The sequence below is a fragment of the Bubalus kerabau genome, chromosome X (genome assembly GCF_029407905.1).
Source record: "Bubalus kerabau isolate K-KA32 ecotype Philippines breed swamp buffalo chromosome X, PCC_UOA_SB_1v2, whole genome shotgun sequence".
Taxonomy (NCBI): domain Eukaryota; kingdom Metazoa; phylum Chordata; class Mammalia; order Artiodactyla; family Bovidae; genus Bubalus; species Bubalus kerabau.
In genome coordinates, this window is record NC_073647.1 from 159,844,164 (window position 1) to 159,866,319 (window position 22,156).

The 22,156-nt window shown below is 49.5% G+C and overlaps 1 protein-coding gene and 1 long non-coding RNA gene across 2 annotated transcripts in view; one reads left to right on the plus strand and one right to left on the minus strand.

Annotated features, from left to right (window-relative positions):
• ANOS1 (anosmin 1) overlaps nucleotides 1-22,156 on the plus strand; it is a 206,732-nt gene that overhangs the window by 179,778 nt on the left and 4,798 nt on the right. Inside the window, exons 9-13 of the mRNA XM_055563812.1 lie at nucleotides 2,192-2,338; nucleotides 14,421-14,515; nucleotides 15,861-16,035; nucleotides 17,158-17,384; nucleotides 18,602-18,728. Of these exons, the coding sequence (XP_055419787.1) occupies nucleotides 2,192-2,338; nucleotides 14,421-14,515; nucleotides 15,861-16,035; nucleotides 17,158-17,384; nucleotides 18,602-18,728 (771 nt within the window). The remainder of the gene's footprint in view (nucleotides 1-2,191; nucleotides 2,339-14,420; nucleotides 14,516-15,860; nucleotides 16,036-17,157; nucleotides 17,385-18,601; nucleotides 18,729-22,156) is intronic.
• The window catches only part of LOC129639018 (uncharacterized), a 49,726-nt gene continuing 48,514 nt past the window's right edge, over nucleotides 20,945-22,156 (minus strand). Inside the window, exon 3 of the long non-coding RNA XR_008708132.1 lies at nucleotides 20,945-21,231. This is a non-coding gene — a long non-coding RNA (uncharacterized LOC129639018). The remainder of the gene's footprint in view (nucleotides 21,232-22,156) is intronic.

Here is a 22,156-nt window from a genome sequence, read left to right on the forward strand (position 1 = left end):
TACATACATGCATTAATGTATTTGTCTTTCTGACTTCCTTCACGCTCTATGGCAATCTCCAGGTCCCTCCATGTCTATGAAGAAGGCAGAGTTTAATTCCTGTTTATGGCTGAGTAATATTCCATTACACCTTCAATTCTTTTTAAAAAATGCCTTAGGTGTAAGCAGCAGGATTCTGTAAGCCCACGGTGGCATCCGGAAAGGGGCATGTTTGGGTGCCTGTCTTGTGGGTTCCCTGTGACCCTGCCCCTACTCTGGGCCCCAGGCTTGCTGTGCTGGGGTCTGTAGACTGGGATGTAAGGCTTCTCACAGGCTGTGACGTTGTGACTTAAAGATGACATTGGTGTTGGCCCATTCCAGGCACACGGCTCCAGAAACTCTTGGAATTTCCTAAGCAGTGAGAGCCATGAAGGTGTGTTTTCTTACGTGAATGAGGTGATTTTTTGGACAGCACCTAAGGACAGGGTGGCCATGAGAGGAACGTACCAGTGACTGGAAGGTTGGAACTTTCTGTCTCCACTTCCTACCACCACCTCTGAGGAAGAGAGAGTGGCTGGAGGTGCAGTTCAGTCATCGGTGGCTAATAATTTAATCAATCATGTCTGTGTAATGAAGCCTCTGTAAACCCCGGACGCCAGGATTCAGAGGGTTCTGGACTTGGTGAATGCGTGCTGGGTGGGGGACTCCTTGGAGCAGGAAGCCCCACCCGCTTCTCCCCACCCTATCCCATGCTGCTCTGCCAGCTGGCTGTTCCTGAGTTATATCCTTTTTTCTTCTCTTTTTTCATATATCTAAATCAGATTTCACGCCTAGGCATTACTACCTTTGAAGATCAGTCAGTTTAGTCACTCAGTTGTGTCCGACTCTTTGCGACCCAGTGGACTGCAGCACGCCAGGCTTCCCTGTCCATCACCAACTCCTGGAGTTTACTCAAACTCAAGTCCACCGAGTCACTGATGCCATCCAACCATCTCATCCTCTGTCGTCCCCTTTTCTTCCCGCCTTCCATCTTTCCCAGCATCAGGGTCTTTTCCAATGAGTCAGCTCTTCACATCAGGTGGCCAAAGTATTGGAGTTTCAGCTTCAGCATCAGTCCTTCCAATAAATATTCAAAATTGATTTCCTTTAGAATGGACTGGTTGGATCTCCCTGCAGTCCAAGGGACTCTCCAGAATCTTCTCTCAAGCGTCTCCTCTGGCACCACAGTTCAAAAGCATCAGTTCTTCGGTGCTCAGCCTTCTTTATAGTCCAACTTTCACATCCATACATGACTACTGGAAAAACCATAGACTTAACTAGACGGACCTTTGTTGGCAAAGTAACATCTCTGCTTTTTAAAATGCTGTCTAGGTTGGTCATAGCTTTTCTTCTAAGGAGCAAGTGTCTTTTAATTTCATGGCTGCAGTCACCATCTGCAGTGATTTTGGAGCCCCCAGAAATGAAGCCTGTCACTGTTTCTATTGTTTCCCCATCTATTTGCCATGAAGTGATGGGACCAGATGCCATGATCTTAGTTTTCTAAATGCTGAGTTTTAAGTGAACTTTTTCACATCACGTACTGGTTTATCATCAATACAGGTTGAGATGTTATATCTCATAGAAGTACTTAGAATTCTGAAAGCAGAAAAGAACTTTATTTCTACATGTGCAACTTCTAAAAGTCAGTGAGCTGCAAAAGGAGAGATCGGAGGCCAGGAATTTTTGGTATCTTTCCTACTAAGCCATGTGAACTCTCCTCTGTCTCTCTCAAGATGGAGGAATCTCACATGCTGGTCCTTCAGCGAAAACCCACCGAGTATATTGTTTTCATGAAATGGTATTTTAATATTATCTCATTGACTTCCTTCACAAGTGCCAAAGAAAATTCATGCATTGTGAGAAATACTATTTCCACTTAATACTGAAATCAGAGCATCTATCAAGGTTGGTGGATGTGTGTTTCTTACCAAGTTAAATCTGGGGATTCAGTGTAATCTACACGGTGTACTTTTAGGTCTGCATTACAGCCTATGATGGAGGGGGAAGTGTGGTCAACCTGGGCAGGAAGGAATCTGGGCTGAATTACGTTTTCCTGTAAAACACAGGCACTAAATATGAAAAAATCGCAGAGGGAAATCAGATGCACTGGGATTACCATCAGGTTCCATGTTGCTTTCTAACCAGTAAATCAGAATGTTGTGCACTCTTGTAGAAGAACAGCTCGGGAAAAGTAGAAAGAGTGTGATGCACACGCAGCCTCCCCTTCAAAGACGCCGGCCCGCTCGCCTCCTGGAAGTCGGGGCTCCGTTCTTCCAAGACAACCAGCTGCAGGTCAAGGTCTACTGGAAGAAGACCGAAGGTGAGCAGATGCTTGCTTAGTCATCGTTGTCCTTGAGTTTTAATATTGGAGTACAGTTGATGTACAGTGTTGTGTGAGTTTCAGGTGTACACCAAAGAGATTCAGTTGTACATATACACAGATTGATTTTTTTCAGATTCTTTTTCCAGTTGTTGGTGGTGGTGGTTTAGTCATTAAGTCATGTCCGACTCCTTGCGACCCCATGGACTGTAGCCTGCCAGGCTCCTCTGTCCATGGGACTCTCCAGGCAAGAGTACTGGAGTGGGTTGCCATTTCCTTCTCCAGGCGATCTTCCCGACCCAGGAATCGAACCTGGGTCTCCTGCATTGCAGGCAGATTCTTTACCGACTGAGCTATGAGGGAAGCCTTAGGTGATTACATTGATCAGAGCTCCCTGTGCTATACAGTAGGTCCCTGTTGATTATTTTAAATATAGTAGCATGTACCTGTCCATCCCAGACTCCCAGTGTGTTCCCCAACCCCACCAGTCCCCTTTGGTAACTGTCAATTTGCTTTCTAAATCTGTAAATCTATTTCTGTTTTGTAAATAAGTTTGTCGGTATCATTTGTTTTTAGATTCCGCAGAGAAGTGATACCCTGTTTCTTTCCCTGATTCCCCTTCCTGTGATCGTCTCTACCCCCCTACCCATGTCACTGCACGTGGCATTTATTTCATTCTTTATGAATTGAGTAGTATTCTGTGTGCACGTGTACCACATGGACTCCTCTGTTGATGGACATTTAGGCTGCCGCCACATCTTGACTATTGTAAATAGTGCTGTGGTGGGGTGCATGTACGTCTTCAAATGACGGTTTTCTCCAGGTATGTGTCCAGGAGTGGGGTTGCTGGGTCATATGGTAGCTCTGTTTTTAGTTTTCTTAGGACCTTCCAGACTGTTCTCTCAAGTGGCTGCGCCACTTTGCATTCCCACCAGCAGTGCAAGCGAGTTTCCTTTTCTCCACACTCTCTCCAGCATTTATTGTTTGTAGACGTTTGATGATAGTCGTTTTGACTGGTATGAGGTGGTAACTCATTGTAGTCTTGATTTGTATTTCTGCAATAATTAGCAACGTTGACCATCTTTTCATGTTCCTCTTAGCCACCTACATGTCTTTGGAGAAATGTCTTTTTAGGTCTTCTGGTTTTTTGATTGGGTGGTTTGTTGGTATTGAGGCGTATGAGCTGTAGATTAAGCCTTCATCAGTCATATGCAAATATTTCCTCGCATTTCTGGGTTGTCTTTTTCTTTTTTATTATTTCCTTTGCTGTGCGGAAGCTCTCAACTTTAATTCGGTCCCGTTTGTTTATTTTCTGATTTTAGTTTCATTACTCTTAAGAGGTGGAGCCAAAAAGATCTTGCTGTGATTTATTTCAGCGAGTGTTCTGCCTGAGCTTTCATCTAAGAGTTTTGTGTTGTTTGTGTTGAAGAGTCTGAGCTGTCGGGTGCTTGTGCAAATTTCAACACCAAGCCACACTACTGCCATTAAGGAAACAACTGAACAAAACGCGTGCAAACTTTCTTCTTTTACTGAATGCCTTGCTGCTCTGACGTTTGAATGCATTGCCCCTGATTCCCAGGCATGTGTTATCACGTTCTGAAATCTGCTGCTGACATTGCATCATTTCAGGGATATTGACCGGTCTTCACCTCTTTCCTAGAAAGCTGGTCTTGTGTTCAAACACTCAAAACAGTCGTTACTTTGCACTGTAAAGCCCTGTTCTAAACTAATTATTTATTACAAAGGTGCATAACGCAGATAATTTGGAAGACAGGAAAAAAGCCAATTCTCTTCCCAGTATTTCACGGAAGTAGCATTTTAGTAGATTTGCTTTGCTAAGTTTCCTATACCTCTCATGTCTCACCAAGTTATTATATATGTATGCATAGTCTCTCAGAAACAGTGGAAACAGTGTCAGACTTTATTTTGGGGGGCTCCAAAATTACTGCAGATGGTGATTGCAGCCAGGAAATTAAAAGACACTTACTTCTTGGAAAGATAGTTATAACCAACCTAGATAGCATATCAAAAAGCAGAGATATTACTTTGCCAAGTCTAGTCAAGCCTATGGTTTTTCCAGTGGTCATGTATGGATGTGAGAGTTGGACTGTGAAGAAAGCTGAATGCCGAAGAATTGGTGTTTTTGAATTGTGGTGCTGGAGAAGACTCTTGCGAGTCCCTTGGACTGCAAGGAGATCCAACCAGTCCATCCTAAAGTCCAAACAGTCCTGGGTGTTCATTGGAAGGACTGATGCTGAGGCTTAAACTCCAATACTTTGGCCACCTCATGCAAAGAGTTGACTCATTGGAAAAGACCCTGATGCTGGGAGGGATTGGGGGAAGGAGGAGAAGGGGACGACAGAGGATGAGATGGCTGGATGGCATCACCGACTTGATGCACATGAGTTTGGGTGAGCTCTGGGAGCTGGTGATGGACAGGGAGGCCTGGCATGCTGTGATTCATGGGGTCGCAAAGAGTCAGACACGACTGAGTGACTGAACCGAACTGAACTGTAGTCTCTCAGTCGTGTCTGACTCTTTGGGACCCCGTGGACTGTAGCCCGCCAGGCTCCTCTGTCCATGGGATTCTCCAGGCAAGAATGCTGGAGTGGGTTGCCGTTCCCTTCTCCAGGGGATCTTCCCGAGCCAGTGATCGAACCCAGGTCTCTTGGATTGCAGGCTGAGCCACCAGGGAAGCCATTTTTATGTGTGTGTGTGTGTGTGTGTGTGTATGTAAAATGACCACATTTTCAAATAATATATTTGCATTTTATATACTGTTAGTCTTTTTAATAACGTTTTGAAATGGTTACTTTGATGGATATTATGGGCTGTCATAATTGCACTGTAGCCAAACGTTTAGTTGCCTTCAGAATTTGTTTTATCGTTAATACTGCAGTGAATGTTCATCCTTAGAATAGATTCTGTTTTCTTTTTATCGTTGAGATAAATTCCTTTCATTCCTTTGTTTCCTAAGAGTATTTGTTTTGCATTACTGAAATACTGCTTTTAGAGATAATTGACATACGTATTATCACTTCTATGCATTTTAAGACACAAAATCTCTTTTAGGCAAAATGGTTTCATGAATTAGTTTTCAAAATTCTTACTTTTCTGAGGCACTGTTTTACTCAGTGTTATCAGCTCATGTGCTGGGATATTTATGCTGGAGCTCTCGTTCTGGAATTTTCTTCCAAGCTGCTCAAATTCATTCTGTAGCTAAAATAACATTACCAATAAGGTTTAGTATTTTATTACTATTATATGTTAATTTAAATTTATTCAATATTACTAAAGTAACATTACGTATACATATTGCAACATTTAAATTAATATTAATTGATTAATTTTAATATTCATATTAAGTTAACGTTAAATGATAGAATTTATTTAATCTGTTGTACAGTCAGCTCTCCACATCAGCGGGTTCTGCATCTGCAGATTCACTGGCCTGTGGGTCCCGTACTCTTGTCTACGGTCAGCAGCTGGTTGAACGCAAGGATGCAGAACCCGCAGGTATGAAGGGCTCACTGTGGGACTCCAGCATCCATCCTTGGAATTTGGTATTCAAGGTGGGGGTTCCGATCCCCAGCCTCCAGTGGGTATCGGAGGATGACTGTCCTTACCAATTTAAAATTAGCATCGTACGTCCATATGACATTAGTATCAATGAAATAACACGTTTTATTATCGAACATGTAAGCATCTCATCTAAGGAAAAGGTGAACATACGGGAGATGAAAGCATCTCAGGCACAGAGGAGTAAACCACCAACATCCTGACGTGCACACGTGTTGTACCTGTACTTGAGTTTATCCAGGCAGGATCTTAACGACCTGTACCTGGCTTCCCGCAGTGAACAGTACATGGGGGAGACTCACCCAGTCTCCTGCAGGAAGCACTGATTCATCCACTCATCTTGCTGTACCGTTTTGTGCCCGGGACACCTCCAGCTGTGATGTTTCTTGTCAACAGTGGCTGGAGATTTGGTTGGCCCCAGTGATGGGCTGGGAAGAAGGACTTCCCTGGCGGTCCAGTGGTCAAGACATCACCTTCCAACGCAGGGGTCGCGGGTTCCGTCCCTGGTCGGGAAGCTAGGATCACACATGCCTTGGGGCCAAAAGCGAAACGAAACATAAAACAGAAGTGATGTAGCAAATTGAATACTTTTCAAAGGATCTGCATCAAAGAATCTTAAAGATGGAAAAGAACAGCACCTGTGAACACACCTTCTGAGTCACACATGTGCATACATATCCCCCCCACCCAGAGGTGAGAGTCTTAGGTCAGAGGACGTAGACCCCTAGAAGAGTCTTGCACAGAGCTTGGACCATGCACCCGCCCACAGAGAGGCTTAGATGTTCTCCACACAGTCTCCCCAAGTGGAGAATCCATCTTTTCCTCAGCTCAGCCCTTCTGGTACGTGTGTCGTGATGGCTCGCTGCTCTTTGTTCTTGCGTGTTGCTGCTCGTCCAGGGGTTGAACACCTCGTCGTGAGTTTATTGGCGATGGGGCTCCTCTTTTCCAAAGCACTGTCTAGGTGGTTTAGCCAGTCTGTCCTGCAAGAGTCCTTTATGTATGGGGTATTCGAGTCATGTGCTGGTTTCATCTTAGTTTCTTTCTACTTTTATTTCTTTCCATTTCCTGATAGTTCTTACTTTGGGGCTTCACTGGGCTTCCCTGGTGGCTCAGTTGGGAAAGAATCCTCCTGCAATGCAGGAGACCCCGGTACAATTCCTGGGTAGGGAAGATCCCCTGGAGAAAGGATAGGCTACCCACTCCAGTACTCTGGCCTGGGTCACAAAGAGTCAGACACAACTGAACAACTTTTACTTTCACTGGGGCTTCACACTGGCTCAGACAGTAAACAATGTGCCTGCAACAGGGGAGACCCGGGTTCGATCCCTGGGTTGGAAAGATCCCCTGGAGAAGGGAAATGGCTATGCTGGTTTTACCCAGGTCGTTCCTGGTTTTATCTAAGTCTTTCTCTACTTTTTTTTTTTTTTTTCAGTTTCTTAATAGCTCTTCCTTTAAGGGATGATCAGTTCATCGTTTTGCTTCCTTCAGGTCCACTGGGCTCCGTTTCCTGTGTGAGTGCCCTCCTCACACAGGGTCACTCAGGTGCCCTCCTTACATCCAAGGAGTGGCATTGTTCCATCTTTACTTCTCACCTGGCTTTCGTTTGGATTTCATTTCTGTCGTAAGGATCCAGCGTAGGGCATCCATGTTCCTTTATTTTTCTTTCCCTTTTCCCCCCCCCCAAAGAAAAAAATTTTTTAATTGAAGCATACTTGATTTCCAGCATTTTCTATGAAAATGATCATGTTGTCAGTAAATCATAAGAAAGTTACATTTTCCTTTCCAGGCTTTGCACATTTTTGCTTCTTTGCCCTGTCTTAATGCTGGCTGAGACTTAGAGTACAATGTTGAATGAAAGTGATGGTTATAGGCATCATGTTTGCTTGAAATTCCTTTCTGCCTCTTTTATTTCTGTTTATTCAAAATAAGGATCGGTCAGAAGCACTTTTTTCTTTGCTTTCTTCTGGGTTACTTGATCAGTTTACCAGTCATTAGAAAACAGGTCTAACTGTTCCACTAGTGATATGGAAACAGGTAGTAGTATTATTTATAAGTAAGAGAAGTCACTGCAATTGAGTGTCTCCAAGCAACCATTGTATGTAAAACACGGTTCACTTGTAGTACTCCTATTGGAGTAAGTCGGAGTTTAAGAATACGTTCTTAAGTAAGGGAAGAACTTAAGATCCCCTAGAGCAGCGGTCCCGAACCTCGAATCTAATGCTTGGTGCTCAGAGGTGGAGCTGATGGAATAAATAATAAGACAAAGCACACAGCAGATGGAACGCCACTCGTGAAAGTGAAGTCACTCAGTCGTGTCCGACTCTCAGTGACCCCATGGACTGTAGCCTACCAGACTCCTCCGTCCATGGGATTTTTCCAGGCAAGAGTACTGGAGTGGGGTGCCATTGCCTTCTCCAGGAATGCACTTGAATGATCTCAGAAACCATCCACCCGCACCCCTCACCCCTATCCGTGGAAAAGGCATCTTCCACGAAACGGGTCCCTGGTACTACCACGAAAGTCGGGGACCGCTGCTATAGAGGGAAGAGGAATCGAGACCCGTCTCAACGGCCCGCACAAAGCGGGGTGAGGTGGCCAGGGTCCCCAACAGTGACTGCCCAGAGGAACTGGAGAACCCTGGGGAGCGCTGAGGCAGAGGCGGAGCAGAGCCAGGGTGGCTTCCAGAGGAGGGAAGGGGTGAGTGAGGTCAGAACCCCCTGAGACGGCGTGTGAGGTGCTGGAGTTGTGGTCCGGCATGTGGTCACTACACACACCGAGTGATGACTCTGGAATCAGTTGCGTCAGTATCTTTGCAGCAAGAGGTGAGGACTGGTTCAAAGGAGGGCTTCCACATGGTGCTAGTGGTAAAGAACCCGCCTGCAAATGCAGGGGTCGTAAGAGACGCGCGTGCCAACCCTGGGTGGGGAAGATCCCCTGGAGGAGGTCATGGCAACCCACTCCACTATTCTTGCTTGGAGAATCCTCTGGACAGAGGAACCTGACTGGCTACAGTCCATGGGGTGGCAAAGAGTCGGCATGACTAAGTGACTGAGCACGCATGCATGGCTTGAAGGTAACACGTGAACATGCTGTGGACTGTGTGTCTTTAAAGCTCTACGTTACGCTACTCATTTGAAAAGGAAAGACAGGCTGTGGATCGTGCGTGCCCACGGGACTTGCGGATTTGTGGAGTCACTGGGCTTTATGCGCCAGTCCTGGGGTGCTTGTGGTCCTCGGTGGAGATGCTTGTGAAGGGCGTGGTGCTGGGCTGGAAGGGACCCCATGTCCACGTTCCCACCCGCCGCTGCCCTCTCGGTTCTGCTCTCGAACCGGGAACACAACCTCAGCGTGGTCTGCTTTCCTGCCGTGGACGCTGTGTCTGTCTTGTTGAGATCTGTTCTGTGTAAAAGTGGCCCAGAGAGCAGAGCTGCCCCCTAAGGCTCCCCAGGAAGAAGGTGATGCCCCACCTGGCAGTGGAGGTGGGCGGCGGGCCCGTCTCCCTGCAGGTGTGGCCTGTGGCATCGTGAGCTCAGTGTGAGGAAGGTAGTAACGTGGAGCCGCCTCCAGCAACAGCGAGAGGAGAGCCCCCGATTCAGGCTTGAGGCTGCGTGTCAGGGGCCGGGGTCACACTGAGAGCCCGTGAGGATGCTCTGAAAAAGGGGAAGAAAGTAACTATGCAAGTCGCTCAGTCGTGTCTGACTCTCTGCGACCCCATGGACTATACAGCCCATGGGATTCTCCAGGCCAGGATACTGGAGTGGGTTGTCTTTCCCTTCTCCAGGGGATCTTCCCAACCCAGGGATCAAACCCAGGTCTCCCGCATTGCAGGTGGATTCTTTACCAGCTGAGCCACCAGGGAAGCCCCAAAAAAGGTAAAAAGGCAGTTAAGTTTGTGGGTTCTGAGATGATGACGGATTAAAATACAGTGGGGCTGGAGACAAAAGACACTTGCTGTCCTTCTATCCGGGACTGTGAAAATGTTTTCTACTAGAGTTCTTTGTGTGTGTGTGTGTGTGTGTGTGTGTGTGTTAGTGGCTCAGTCGTGTGACTCTTTGCAACCCCACGGACTGTAACCCACTGGGCTTCTCTGTCCATGGAATTCTCCAGGCAAGAACACTGGAGCGGATTGCCATTCCCTAGAGTTCTTTCAGTTCATAAATAATTGTAATATCTCTTAGATTAGATTTGGGTTTCCCTGGTGGCCCAGATGGTAAAGAATCCCCCTGCAGTGCGGGAGACGTGGGTTCCGTCTGGGAGTGGAGAAGATTCCCCTGGAGAAGGAAATGGCCACCCACTCCGGTGCTCTTGCCTGGAGAAGCTCAGACAAGACAGAGGAACCTGGCAGGCTACAGTGAGCCCATGGAGATCACAAAAGAGTCAGACATGACTGGGGCGACTAATGCTTTTAAGAGAGATGTAGTAAGTTTTTAAAAAAAACAAACACATTAAAACAGGTTACTTCCTGATTGGCAGACAACGATACCTATCAGCACAGGAATCCCGTAACTCTGCATTTGCACCAAGGAGCAGCCACCCAGGATTTAGTATGGTGTGTTCACGGTGACTTTCTAAGCCCTAACTTGTGCGAGTTACAAGACGGCTGCAGACTGGATGTGAGATGCAGGCCACTGTTTGACCCACCTTGGAAAAGCTTGGACTGCGAGTTGTGTCTGAAAACATTCTATAAAGGCCTGCGGGAAAGACAGGCAGTTCCTGTAAACTGTGTTTTGCAGTGTGGGTTTGGTGGAAGGCAACTGATCAACAGACAACCTGCTGTTGAGAAGATGGTTTGGGACTCTTGGTGGCCAAACTGAGGGCCCTCCAATGCCTCTCAGGGAGACCCCAGGGTCGGGCAGGAGGCAGAAACAGTGCTCAGGAACCTTGACCGTGCTTTCTATTGGGGGGTGGGACAGGAAACACTGGTCATTCTGGGGGTTGGCGGGTCTGGATCATCACAGTGGGCTCTGGGAAGTGGTGGTGATTTAGTCGCTCGGTCATGTCCAACTCTTTGCGAGTCTGTAGCCCGCCAGGCTCCTCTGTCCATGTGGATTCTCCAGGCAAGAACACTGGAGTGGGTTGCCATGCCCTCCTCCAGGGGATCTTCCTGACCCAGGGATGGAACCTGGGTCTCCTGCATTGCAGGCAGATTCTTTACCATCTGAGCCACCAGGGAAGCTCAGGCTCTGGACACAGGCTGCCGCAGTTCCCTGGCCCTGGGGGGCTGATGAGGGTGGACCTGGTGACCCCGAGGGTGAGGGTCCCCCCTTTGAGGGGATGCTGGGGTGCAGGCTCTGGGTCGGCCGGTCTGCACAGAACACGGATGCCTGCAGGTGAGCTGTCTGCTCTCTGGACATAAGGCCATCCCGGGGAGGGCCGTCCCACCAGGCCCTAGGAAGTCAGAGCCTCACAGATACAGGAAACCAAAGGCATCGTTAAATAAAGGCAGAGGGAACACAGGGGGGTAGGAACCTAGGGTGTGGAGTCTGCTGAGCCAGCCACGGGAAGTGATTGGAAAGCCTTGGGTTTGCACGGAGATCCTCACCAAGGTGGGGGTCCGTGTCCAGAGACCCAGGGTGTGCACTCAGAGCCGGCAGCTTGCAGAGCTAAAGGGTGGGAGGGGCCATCGGATGTGTGGCTCAGTACGTGCTCCTGTGAACCGTGCTATAGGAACACGTGGGTTCTTGAGGGACCTGGAGCCGTGGGTAACAATTGCACGTCGCACAGCTGTAGCGCGGCAAAGTGGGGTCCACTTGGCTGCTCCGCACCGGGGACTGTGAGGACCCTGCTGTGCCCTGCTCCGGACTTGGCAGGAACTGGCCTCTTCTCTGTGGTGCGAATCACGCTCTCCGATACGGGGTGGGTGGGGGGGCACCCACCTGTCCAGTGGGATTTTACATTAAGATGAAAAGTCTGATCCTTTCAGCGGCAGCAGCAAATGCTTTGATTTGCTTTGTGGGCTTGAGGGATGCAGGGGTTCACCACGTACAGAAGTGAGTTTGCTTTGGGGCACACAGGGGCGTTGGGTGGCACCCTGCCCACCGCTACCTGCTCTGCGCAGGGCTCTGCCCACCCCTTCCGCGAGCTGTGCCCATGCTCTAGTCATCGCCGTGACCGTCTCGTCAGTACACCGTGCTTCTGTCATGATGGTTCTGTATTCACCTGTATCCCGCCTCTGTCCAACCTAACGTGGATGTCACCCACACACGCTGTTACTTACCCAGACGCCTCCATATTTCGGGTCCACGAGTCCAGCTGCCTCTGGGAGGTCATTTGAGCACGATGCGTTGAGCAGCAGCACCTGTTGAAAGAAAGGGTACAAATTCGCTCATCACTTGACTTCATACTTTGTGTATAATGTACATTTCTTCTCCAGTCAACCCACAGCTCTTGATGTCTGCCATGTACGAAGTTACAGCCTCAACCCTTTTTAGCTAAACAGCATTGATGCCTGCTTGGTATCTCTTTACTTTCTGGTGGAAAAGTCCTCCTTTTCTCATTTCCCGAAGTGCTCCAGAGCAAGTTCCCAGCAGACCTAGCACTCCCTCAAAGAGGTCTGCGCTCTGAAAACCTCCCATCAAATGCTTGGTTTGAGTGCGGCCGGGATGCGAGGCTGATCACCCCAGGGGTGGGGTGGGGGGCGATGCCTTTCACACCCGCCCAGGGAATCACTGGGTGATTGATAAACCCGGCCCAGCCTCTGTTCCCACACTCAGGCCCGGCTCTGAAGCACTTTTGTCTTTTTTTTCCACTCGGTCGATCACCCAAAGAAAAGACATGGACAGAAAATGTGCCGCTCGGGCTGGAAGTGGAGACGTTACGTAAGGCGCCCAGTTCTCTGGGTGCTGGGGGAGCGGTCTGATTCTGCAGGGGTCACACAGCTGGCGAGGCTGGGGCGCACTCACTGCAGACTGTTCTCACCCTCGTCTCCTGAGGAGGAGACCCTGTGCACATGGAGCACACAAAGAGCACACACAGAGTCCACACGGAGCACACATGGAGCAGACATGGAATCCACACGGAGTCCACGCAGAGCACACATGGAGCACATGCAGAGTCCACAGAGCACACACAGAGTCCACACAGAGCACACACGGAGCAGACATGGAGTCTACACAGAGCACACACGGAGCAGACATGGAGTCCACACAGAGTCCACACAGAGTCCACATAGAGCACACATGGAGCACATGCAGAGTCCACACGGAGCACACACGGAGCAGACATGGAGTCTACACAGAGCACACACAGAGCACATGGAGTCCACACAGAGTCCACACAGAGCACACACGGAGTCCACACAGCACACACAGAGCACACGCTGAACACACACACAGCACACACAGAGCACACATGGAGCAGACATGGAGTCCACACAGAGCACACATGGAATCCACACAGCACACACGGAGTCCATACAGCACACACTGAGCACACGCAGAGTCCACACAGAGCACATACAGAGTCCACACGGAGCACACACAGAGTCCACACAGAGCACACATGGAATTCACACAGCACACATGGAGCACATACAGAGTCCGCATGGAACACACACAGAGCACACACAGAGCCCACATGGAGCACACGGAGTCCACACAGAGCACACATGGAATCCACACAGCACACACAGAGCACATATGGAGCATACAGAGTCTGCATGGAGCACACACAGAGCACACACGGAGCACACACGGTGCACATATGGAGTCCACACAGAGCACACTCGGAGTCCACACCAAGTCCACACGGAGCACACTGGGGTGGCCAGGCCTTCAGGGTGAGGAAAGGCCAGGCGTTTACTCCTGGCCCGGCTTTAGGATTTCTTCCACCAGCTTCCTCAGAAATATGCAGGATTGAGAGACTCCTGCGGAATCTCTCTCATCACCTAGGAAAGAAGAAGATGGACGCTGGGCATCCCACATTCTCTTCAGGTTTCGTTACCGTGGGCGCCACGGCTGGGTTAGGCTCAAGACCTCTGCGGAGGCATCACACTGTCACTTTTCTCATGATTTTTTTTTCCTATCTGGTTCTCGTATCTCAATTTACTTTTCCTTTTATGCTCTATTATGTTTCCCCCGACTTCATTCTTTTCTCCTACTCCATTCTTGAACATTTCTTTGATACGGACTGTTTTTGAAGTCTTCACAGAACGAGTGAAGCGATATCGCTTCCGTTTTACGCTTTGGTTCTTTGTCCATGAGGCGTGTGGGATCTTAGATCCCCAAACAGTGATGGAACCAACACTCCCTGCATTGGAAGGTAGAGTCCCAACCACTGGACCATCGGGGAAGTCCTGAGCTGATTTTCTATTGAGGAAACAGCAGGCAGAATTTGGGGAGACCTCCATCCTCGGCCTGGCGGGTGCCCGTCTGCATTGCCTGTAGGGTCCTCTGCCCCCTTCCTGTTCTCTCCAGCTTCAGGAACGTTGGGCCGTGAGCCCTCTTGCTTGTGGACTGTTCTTTTTTTCTTTTTTTTTTTTCACTTAACTGTGTTCACCTTACAGATCCCAGCATCGGACAGTATCACGTGGAGTGGTTTCCGGAAGTCTGCACCCACAATGAATCCACCAGGCTGGAGGCATCCTCAGCCGTGACCCAGGTGAGGAGGAAGAGTCTTGAAATGGAGGTGCTCAGGGGCTCTTAGACGCACCCACCCTGTAGGCACAGCTGGAGAGGAAGAGGTGTGGGCTGAACGTGCCATGGGTGACTTGGTCACTGACCCGTTACCTTCAGAACAGGTGGGGAGGAGGCACAGGGTGACGTGTTCACTCACCCCTCATCCCTGCATGTTGTCAGCATGGCGGGGGGACCCTGAGACACGGAGATTCCAGACACAGCTCACAAGGAGCTCCCAGGGCAAACGCTGTCAGCCTGGGAGTGTTTTATCTTAATCACACAGAAGCTCGGAATTCTCTTCTCCATTCTGAGTCAGAACCCCCCGTGACCTGAAGGCCTCATTTTCCCAGGGCAAATGGGAAAATTTCCCCAGGGTTTCTCTGCAACCCTGTCCCTCAGCCTCACCTTCAGCTACATCCCTACCTTGTGCCAGCTTGTGCTGGGGGTGGAAGACCCGCCCGTCCTGGGCCCCAGCACGTGCTCTTCTGACGTTAAGGGTCCCAGACATGCTCCCAGCTGCAGCTGTTGTATGGGGGCAGGAGGCCGTGACAACTGCTTGTCTAGAATTGACCCACACACCATAACACAACTGCTCGCCTGCAATTGACACAAACACCCTAATACAACTGCTTGCCTAGAATTGACACACACACCCTAATAGAACTGCTGGTCCAGAATTGACACACACCCCCTAACACACCAAGGGTAAGAAACCTCACACTGGCTTGTTACAACCATCCCCGTCAGCTTCCTCTTCCTGTAAGGCGACAGTCCCAGCCCCATCAGCCCTCCACGGTTGAGTCTGGCCTCGTAATTCTGTTTAATCATCACACTCCAGCCGGAAGCAACAGAGAGAGCCCTCCAGAGAGGGGAGAAGAGACACGGCTCCAGAATGTCTTCTCTGCCTTCAGGAAAGACTCAGGTCTAAACTGAGCCTGTGTCTGGGAGGAAGCCCAAGTTAGCTTTTTTTTTTTTTTAATAACAATTCAGGTTGATGTTCACAGCCTTTCACCCTCCCTGTCCAGCCAGCTCCCCACGCTGGATCGTGATGGTCAGAATGCGGCTGCCATGGACTGAATGCTTCCACTCAGTTATTCTAGAGCCTGGGTGACCCCCTCCTCGCCCCAGGAGCGGGTCATGGTTGTAAATCATCTCGGAGGGGACCTTGTGTGGTTTGTGTAAAGGCCTTATTACACACATACACACACACACACCCTGCCACATGCAAGAAGACAACCTGCTGGGACATCATCGCATCTCCTGCCAAGTCTGCTCCCTCATGAGATTTTTACAGCTGACGTGTTCTCTCTGTCTCCGTCTCACTCTAGGAAAACTACATGATTCTTCCAGACCTGTCGTTCTCCTGCAAATACAAGGTGATTGTGCAAGCCGCGCGGCCCCAGGGCCGCTGGAAGGCGGAGAGCGCATCCTTCACGACCCCGCCGTGCTCCGCGCTCAAGGGCAAGACCCACAAGCACTTCAGCTGCCCCGGCGCGGAGGAGGGTACGTGTCACCTGGAATCCCCAGAGGGGCACGGTGCTAGGCACAGCTCCAAAGCGCGATTCACAAGGCCCCGAAACCCATAAGGATCACCCCTTTCTAGACGGCCCTAGGACAGCCCTGTCTAAAGGGAACGTGTATATACAGACACTCGCATAGCCTCTGAAGTCCAGCTGCACTTAGCGACCCAGGCTTTGCTGAAGGATCAGCCCTTAGAAGTGAAAGTGAAAGTCGCTCAGTGGTGTCAGACTCTTTGCGACCCCATGGACTGTACAGTCCATAGAATTCTCCAGGCCGGAATACTGGAGTGGGTAGCTTTTCCCTTCTCCAGGGGGATCTTCCCAACCTAGGGATGGATCCCAGGTCTCCCTCATTACACACAGATTGTTTACTAGCTAAGCCACCAGGGAAGCCCAAGAATACTAGAGTGGGTAGCCTATCCCTTCTCCAGGGGATCTTCCCAACCCAGGAATGGAATCAGGGTCTCCTGTATTACAGGTGGATTCTTTACCAGCTGAGCCACCAGGGAAGCCCAACCTTGGAAGCCCAAGCCCTTAGAAGGGGGGCCGGTATCTCTCCACAGGTGCTCTGGGGCGCCTCATGTAGCTCACTTGACTTGTGTTCAGCCCGGCCCCAGGGGCGTTACCCTTCACAGCCTTTCCATCCCCCATCTCCACCTTCTGCAGCCCTGGCCCACATCAAGGGACACTTATCCTCAGAAGCCCCGCCCGGGAGCTGGTTTTGGTCACTGCCGACGGCTCTCACCACGACCCCAGCCTTCCCCACCTGCCCCCTCCCCCAGCACCCACTCCTGCCCTCTCAGTGGCCGGGTCCTCTGAGATCACAGCACTCTTTTCTGCATCGTCCACTCCCATCTGCAAGCTGGACTGGCAAATGACCCTGATGGCCTAGAGCCATCAGCAGCCACTAGGCACAGAGCTGCAGAGATGAGGGTCCAGCTCAGATGCCATCTGCCCAGGCGGCCATGGGACCTCCCCCTGCTCAAGGGAGGTTGGGTCGCTGACCCTGGGGCCCAGAGAATGGCAGTCTGAACACCGTCTACTCTGGGGCTGCCCTCTCTCCACCCCTCTAACCGCTTCACGGTTCCCCTTCCTGCGCCCACAGGTCACAGTCACATGCACCCCAAAGTGCAGGCCAAACCTGAGAACCTGTCCGCCTCCTTCATGGTACACGATGCCAACATCACAGGGCACTTCTCCTGGAGGGTGAACCAGGCAGGCTTGCCGCGGCCGGCCACCGGCTTCCAAGTGACCTGGGCCGAGGTCACCACTGAGAGCCGGCCCAACAGCCTCCCAAACAGCATCATCTCTCAGTCTCAGATTCTGCCCGCGGTGAGTGCCCGCCCACCTGCCCCATCTCGGGGTGGGTTCCCCCCCACCCGGAGGGAGCATCCCTGGGGGAGGCAGTTGGGCACCCCAAACCCCCACTGCAGGGGCAACGTGTTGAGACTCACGTGTAGGCTTTCTTCTCCTGTGTGAATTCTTTTGCAAGAATCAGAATACACCACCAGGATTCCTGTGGGCCCCCAGAGAATTCTTTTGTAAGAATCAGAGCACACCATCAGGGTTCCTGTAGATTAACTATGATCATCATAAACTCAGGAGAAACCATCATCTAGCTAAACATGATGACCAGGGCCAGCTCTTAAGGAGACCTCTCCTGTCCACACGGAACACAAAGGTTTCACCATATTCTGTTCTTTTGAATCCCTGTCCTTCTGGGCCAAGCAGACGTGCCCCGTTTGAAGTGCTAAATTTGGGGGGGGGGGGGAAAGAGCTAAAAAGAACCTTGTTCTTTCTCTTCATTTTCCCCTTCAAATCTAGCCAGAGCACATAATGAGCTGGAGTGCCTTCCAGGCCAACTTAATTCCTTGGCTTGGGGGGCAAAAAAAAGCATGTGTGGGTTTTTACCAACTCTCAAAATGCCCTTAGAATATGCAATTCTTGCTCCAAAAAGAGAAAAAAAAAAAACTTAAATCCAGGAAGGAAAAAAAATTTCCATGGAATTGGACAGTAATTATTCTGTGTATGTGCGTTAGGTTGCGTTGGCATAAAAAACATTTTTTGGCTGCGGGCACTGACAGATACTGTCTTTTAAGGAGCGCAAGTTGGCGCGTTTCCCCGAGACGTGGATTATCAAGAATTCACATCACAAGATGTGCAGATGAAAACTTTTAAAGCCTGGGAAAGTCTTAGGTTCAGGAATGGAAAATGCAGTCCCCGGGAGAGGGTGGGGGTGAGCCGCAAGAACTGGCCTGACTCATGTGAGCTCTTGGCTGCCAAGAGCCAGGGTCTCCTTGCTGGCCAGACCACCGGGGGCGGGGGGGTCTCCAGCGAACGTGGACAGATCGTGGGACCCTGAACATGGTGGAGTGGAAGCAAGCGAACCACACCTGCGCGTAACACGGTGACGTCGCGAGGGGGTGTGGTCTCTAACGGTGACGTAGTGAGGGGGTGTGGTCTCTGGAGGAGAGTCCAGACGTGGGTCGTGGTCAGAGGCAGCACCTGACGGCCCCGTGTCCCCCAACGCCTTCCCTCCCTTTCCCCAGGATCACCCCGAGCTCTTGGTCCCGGGTCTGCGGCCCGGCACCCTCTACCGCCTGGAGGTGCAGGTGCTGACTGCAGGCGGGGAGGGTCCCGCCACCATCAGGACCTTCCGGACCCCCGATGTGCACGGTGAGTCCCGGCCGGGGGGTGGGCGTCCCGCCTGGCTTGCAGACACACAAAAAGTCTTGGTGAAAAATCGAAAATCCATAGATCCAACATTGCAGGCTCCTACCCACAGGGAGTTCTCTGAACCTGAAGCCCCCTCCTCCCCTTTGTACGTACTTCCTCCCAGCCGACCAGACCCGCTCCCTTTTTCCCTCCCCTGCACCCTCCTCCTCCCCTTCTGTTACTCTTTTGCTCTACAGAAGGCATGCTTTTTTCTTATCTTCTAATCATAAATACACAAGAGGTAGGGCTTCCAATGCAGGCTTGATCCATCGGTCGGGAAGATCCCCTGGAGGAGGGCATGGCAACCCACTCCAGGTTTCTTGCCTGGAGAGTCCCCATGGACAGAGGAACCTGAACACGTTATATTCCATGGGGTCGCACAGAATCGGACACGACTGAAGTGACTTAGCATTCACCCACACAAGGGGGAAAAAATCCATCATCTGATATCATTCTGAAATTTTTTAAAAAATTAAGATGTTCAAATATAACTATATAGGAAATACTACTTTGCTATGGAGCTTATTACAGGTATTTCTACTATATATAATCTATCAGCTTTCCCAGTGGCTCAGCTGGTAAAGAATCGGCCTGCAATGCAGGAGACCCTGGTTCGATTCCTGGGTCAGGAAGATCCCCCTGGAAAAGGGATAGCCTACCCACTCCAGTATCCTTGGGCTTCCTTGGTGGCTCAGCTGGTAAAGAATACGCCTGCAATGCAGGAGACCTGAGTTTGATCCCTAGGTTGGGAAGATCCCCCTGAAGAAGGGCAAGGCTACCCACTCCAGTATCTCAGCCTGGAGAATTCCATGGACTGTATAGTCCTTGGGGTCACAAAGAGTTGGACACCACTGAGCCGACTTTCATTTTCACTATCTATATTGCATAAATTTTCTTCATTATATGATCCAAATCAGTCTACTTGACTTCCTGCTAAATCACGTAGATTAAAAATAATTGTCACCTATTGTTTCAAAACAAAGAGCCTCCCGGGCAGCACTAAGGACATACGCGGGGGAGTGGTTGCAGTTATTTACCATGAAGGAGTCCTCATCCAACTGTGTTTGCTGATATTGAAAAAACGGGAAAGAAAATCTAGTGATGTCTTCAGGGGCCGCAACTGTTAGCTTTGGCAGTGATTGAATACGTGCTGGGTCTGCTAAGCCTGAAGTCCTGGTCCACCCCCAGCCCCACCCTCCCTTCCACCCTCCACAGCCACAAGTCTGTTCTCCATGTCTGTGAGTCTGTTCTTGTTTCATAGATGTCACTCACGTGGAGTCTAAATTACGGCACAAAGGAACTTGACTAGGAAACAGAAACGAACTCAGCGACAGAGAGAACAGACTTGTGGGAGTTTGGGATCAGCAGACAGAAACCAGTATCCATAGGATGGATAAACAATGGGTCCTACATTGGAGCAAGGGTACTGCATCCTATATTCTATGATAAACCACGATGGAAAAGAATATACATAGTGTGTGAGAAAGGGAACTGCATCCCATATTCTGTGATAAGAAAGAAAGAAAGTGAAGTTGCTCAGTCATGTCTAACTCTTTGCAACCCCATGGACTATAGCCCACCAGACTCCTCCATCCATGGAATTTTCTAGGCAAGAGTACTGGAGTGGGGTTGCCATTTCCTTCTCCAGGGGATCTTCCCAACCCAGGGTCTCTCGCATTGCTGGCTTTACTGTCTGAGCCACCAGGAAACCATGATGGAAAAGAATATATACAGAGTGTGCATTCATATAGAAGGCGATGGCACCCCACTCCAGTACTCTTGCCTGGAAACTCACATGGATGGAGGAGCCTGGTGGGCTGCAGTCCATGGGGTCGCTGAGGGTTGGACATGACTGAGCGACTTCACTTTCACTTTTCACTTTCATGCATTGGAGAAGGAAATGGCAACCCACTCCAGTGTTCTTGCCTGGAGAATCCCAGGGACAGGGGAGCCTGGGGGGCTGCCATCTATGGGGTCGCACAGAGTCGGACATGACTGAAGTGACTTAACAGCAGCAGCAGGAGCATACATATAAAAATGGTATATATAAAACTGTACTCTCTCTCTCTCTCTCTCTCTCTCTATATATATATATATATACACTGTATATATAAAATTGAATCACTTTGGTCTACAGCAGAAATTAAACACAACATTGTAAATCAACTATACTCCAATAAAATTTTAAAACGTGTTGGGGACCAAAGAGTACACACATTGGAATAAGTGCAGGAGGAAGCCAAGAGTCATTTAGTGCAAGAGGGTGTGGTTCGCTGGAACGTGGTCCAAGGTGCTTGAGGCCCAGGTCGGGGTGTGAGACGGAGGATGGTGACATTAACGTAGAGACGACTGCCTCTGAGTCACTTGTGGGATGGTGAAACGGAGACTTCCTGAAGGCGTTCGGGACTGCAGGGTCCAGCGCTGAAAGCTTTGAAGGTCTTAGGCCCGTGGGTAGTAATTGAACCTGGGGGTGTGTACTGGAGGTCAGGAAGGTGAGGAGAGAACAAGACCAGGGAAGTGCTGTGGAAACCAGGAACACCAGGGCTCAAGGTGTTGGGCAAAGCGAAGAATCTACATGGAGGATAGTCTGTGTCTTCCCAAATTCTTGTGGCTAAATACCAATTTTTTTTTTTAACAAACAGTCATTTCAACAGCTGTATCTTAGGAGCAATGCTTTCATTTCTATTCCTGTTTTTAAGCAGATCATTTAAAATGTCAGATTCTTAGTTTTTGCTTCGATTCTTCCGTCACTTTAAGTTCTTTATGTAGATGATGTTGTAGAAATAGTAGGCATCCACCCCCTCCACTGTTCCACACTTAAGCCTCTGCTCTATTAGGAGAAACATACGGAAGCTAATTTTAATTATTAGCAAATGGCAACAATTTTAGTTATTAGCTAAATGGCAACAATTGTGTATTTACTAAGATTAGTTATTAGCAAAACTAAACGGCAACAATTGTGTATTTACAAAAATTAGTTATTAGCAAAACTAAATGGTAACAATTGTGTGTTTAAAACAAAGAGAGCCTCCTGTTGGGTTTCAGATTATGTACATTGCTTTCTCAGCTTAAACTTTAAAAAGGCACGTCAACGGTTTATGTGTTGATAAGAGTGAATGATCCTGGGTTTATTTTATTTTTTCAATGATGGATCAGATTTGCCCCAGCAGCTTTTTGCACTTAGGAGTTTAAAGACAAATAAAAGCCACCCCACTGGGAGCACCCTGTGTGATGTCCTGCCCCGTTTGGGACCACGTCCACCCATCATTTACGTCCCTCCACCGAAAGTGTGTGTGTCGTGAAAGGATGTGGTAATTTCTAAACTTTTCCGAGGAAATAAAAAGGGTTCTGGCCGGCTTACATTCTTATAAAGAAAGGGCCTTGTCTTC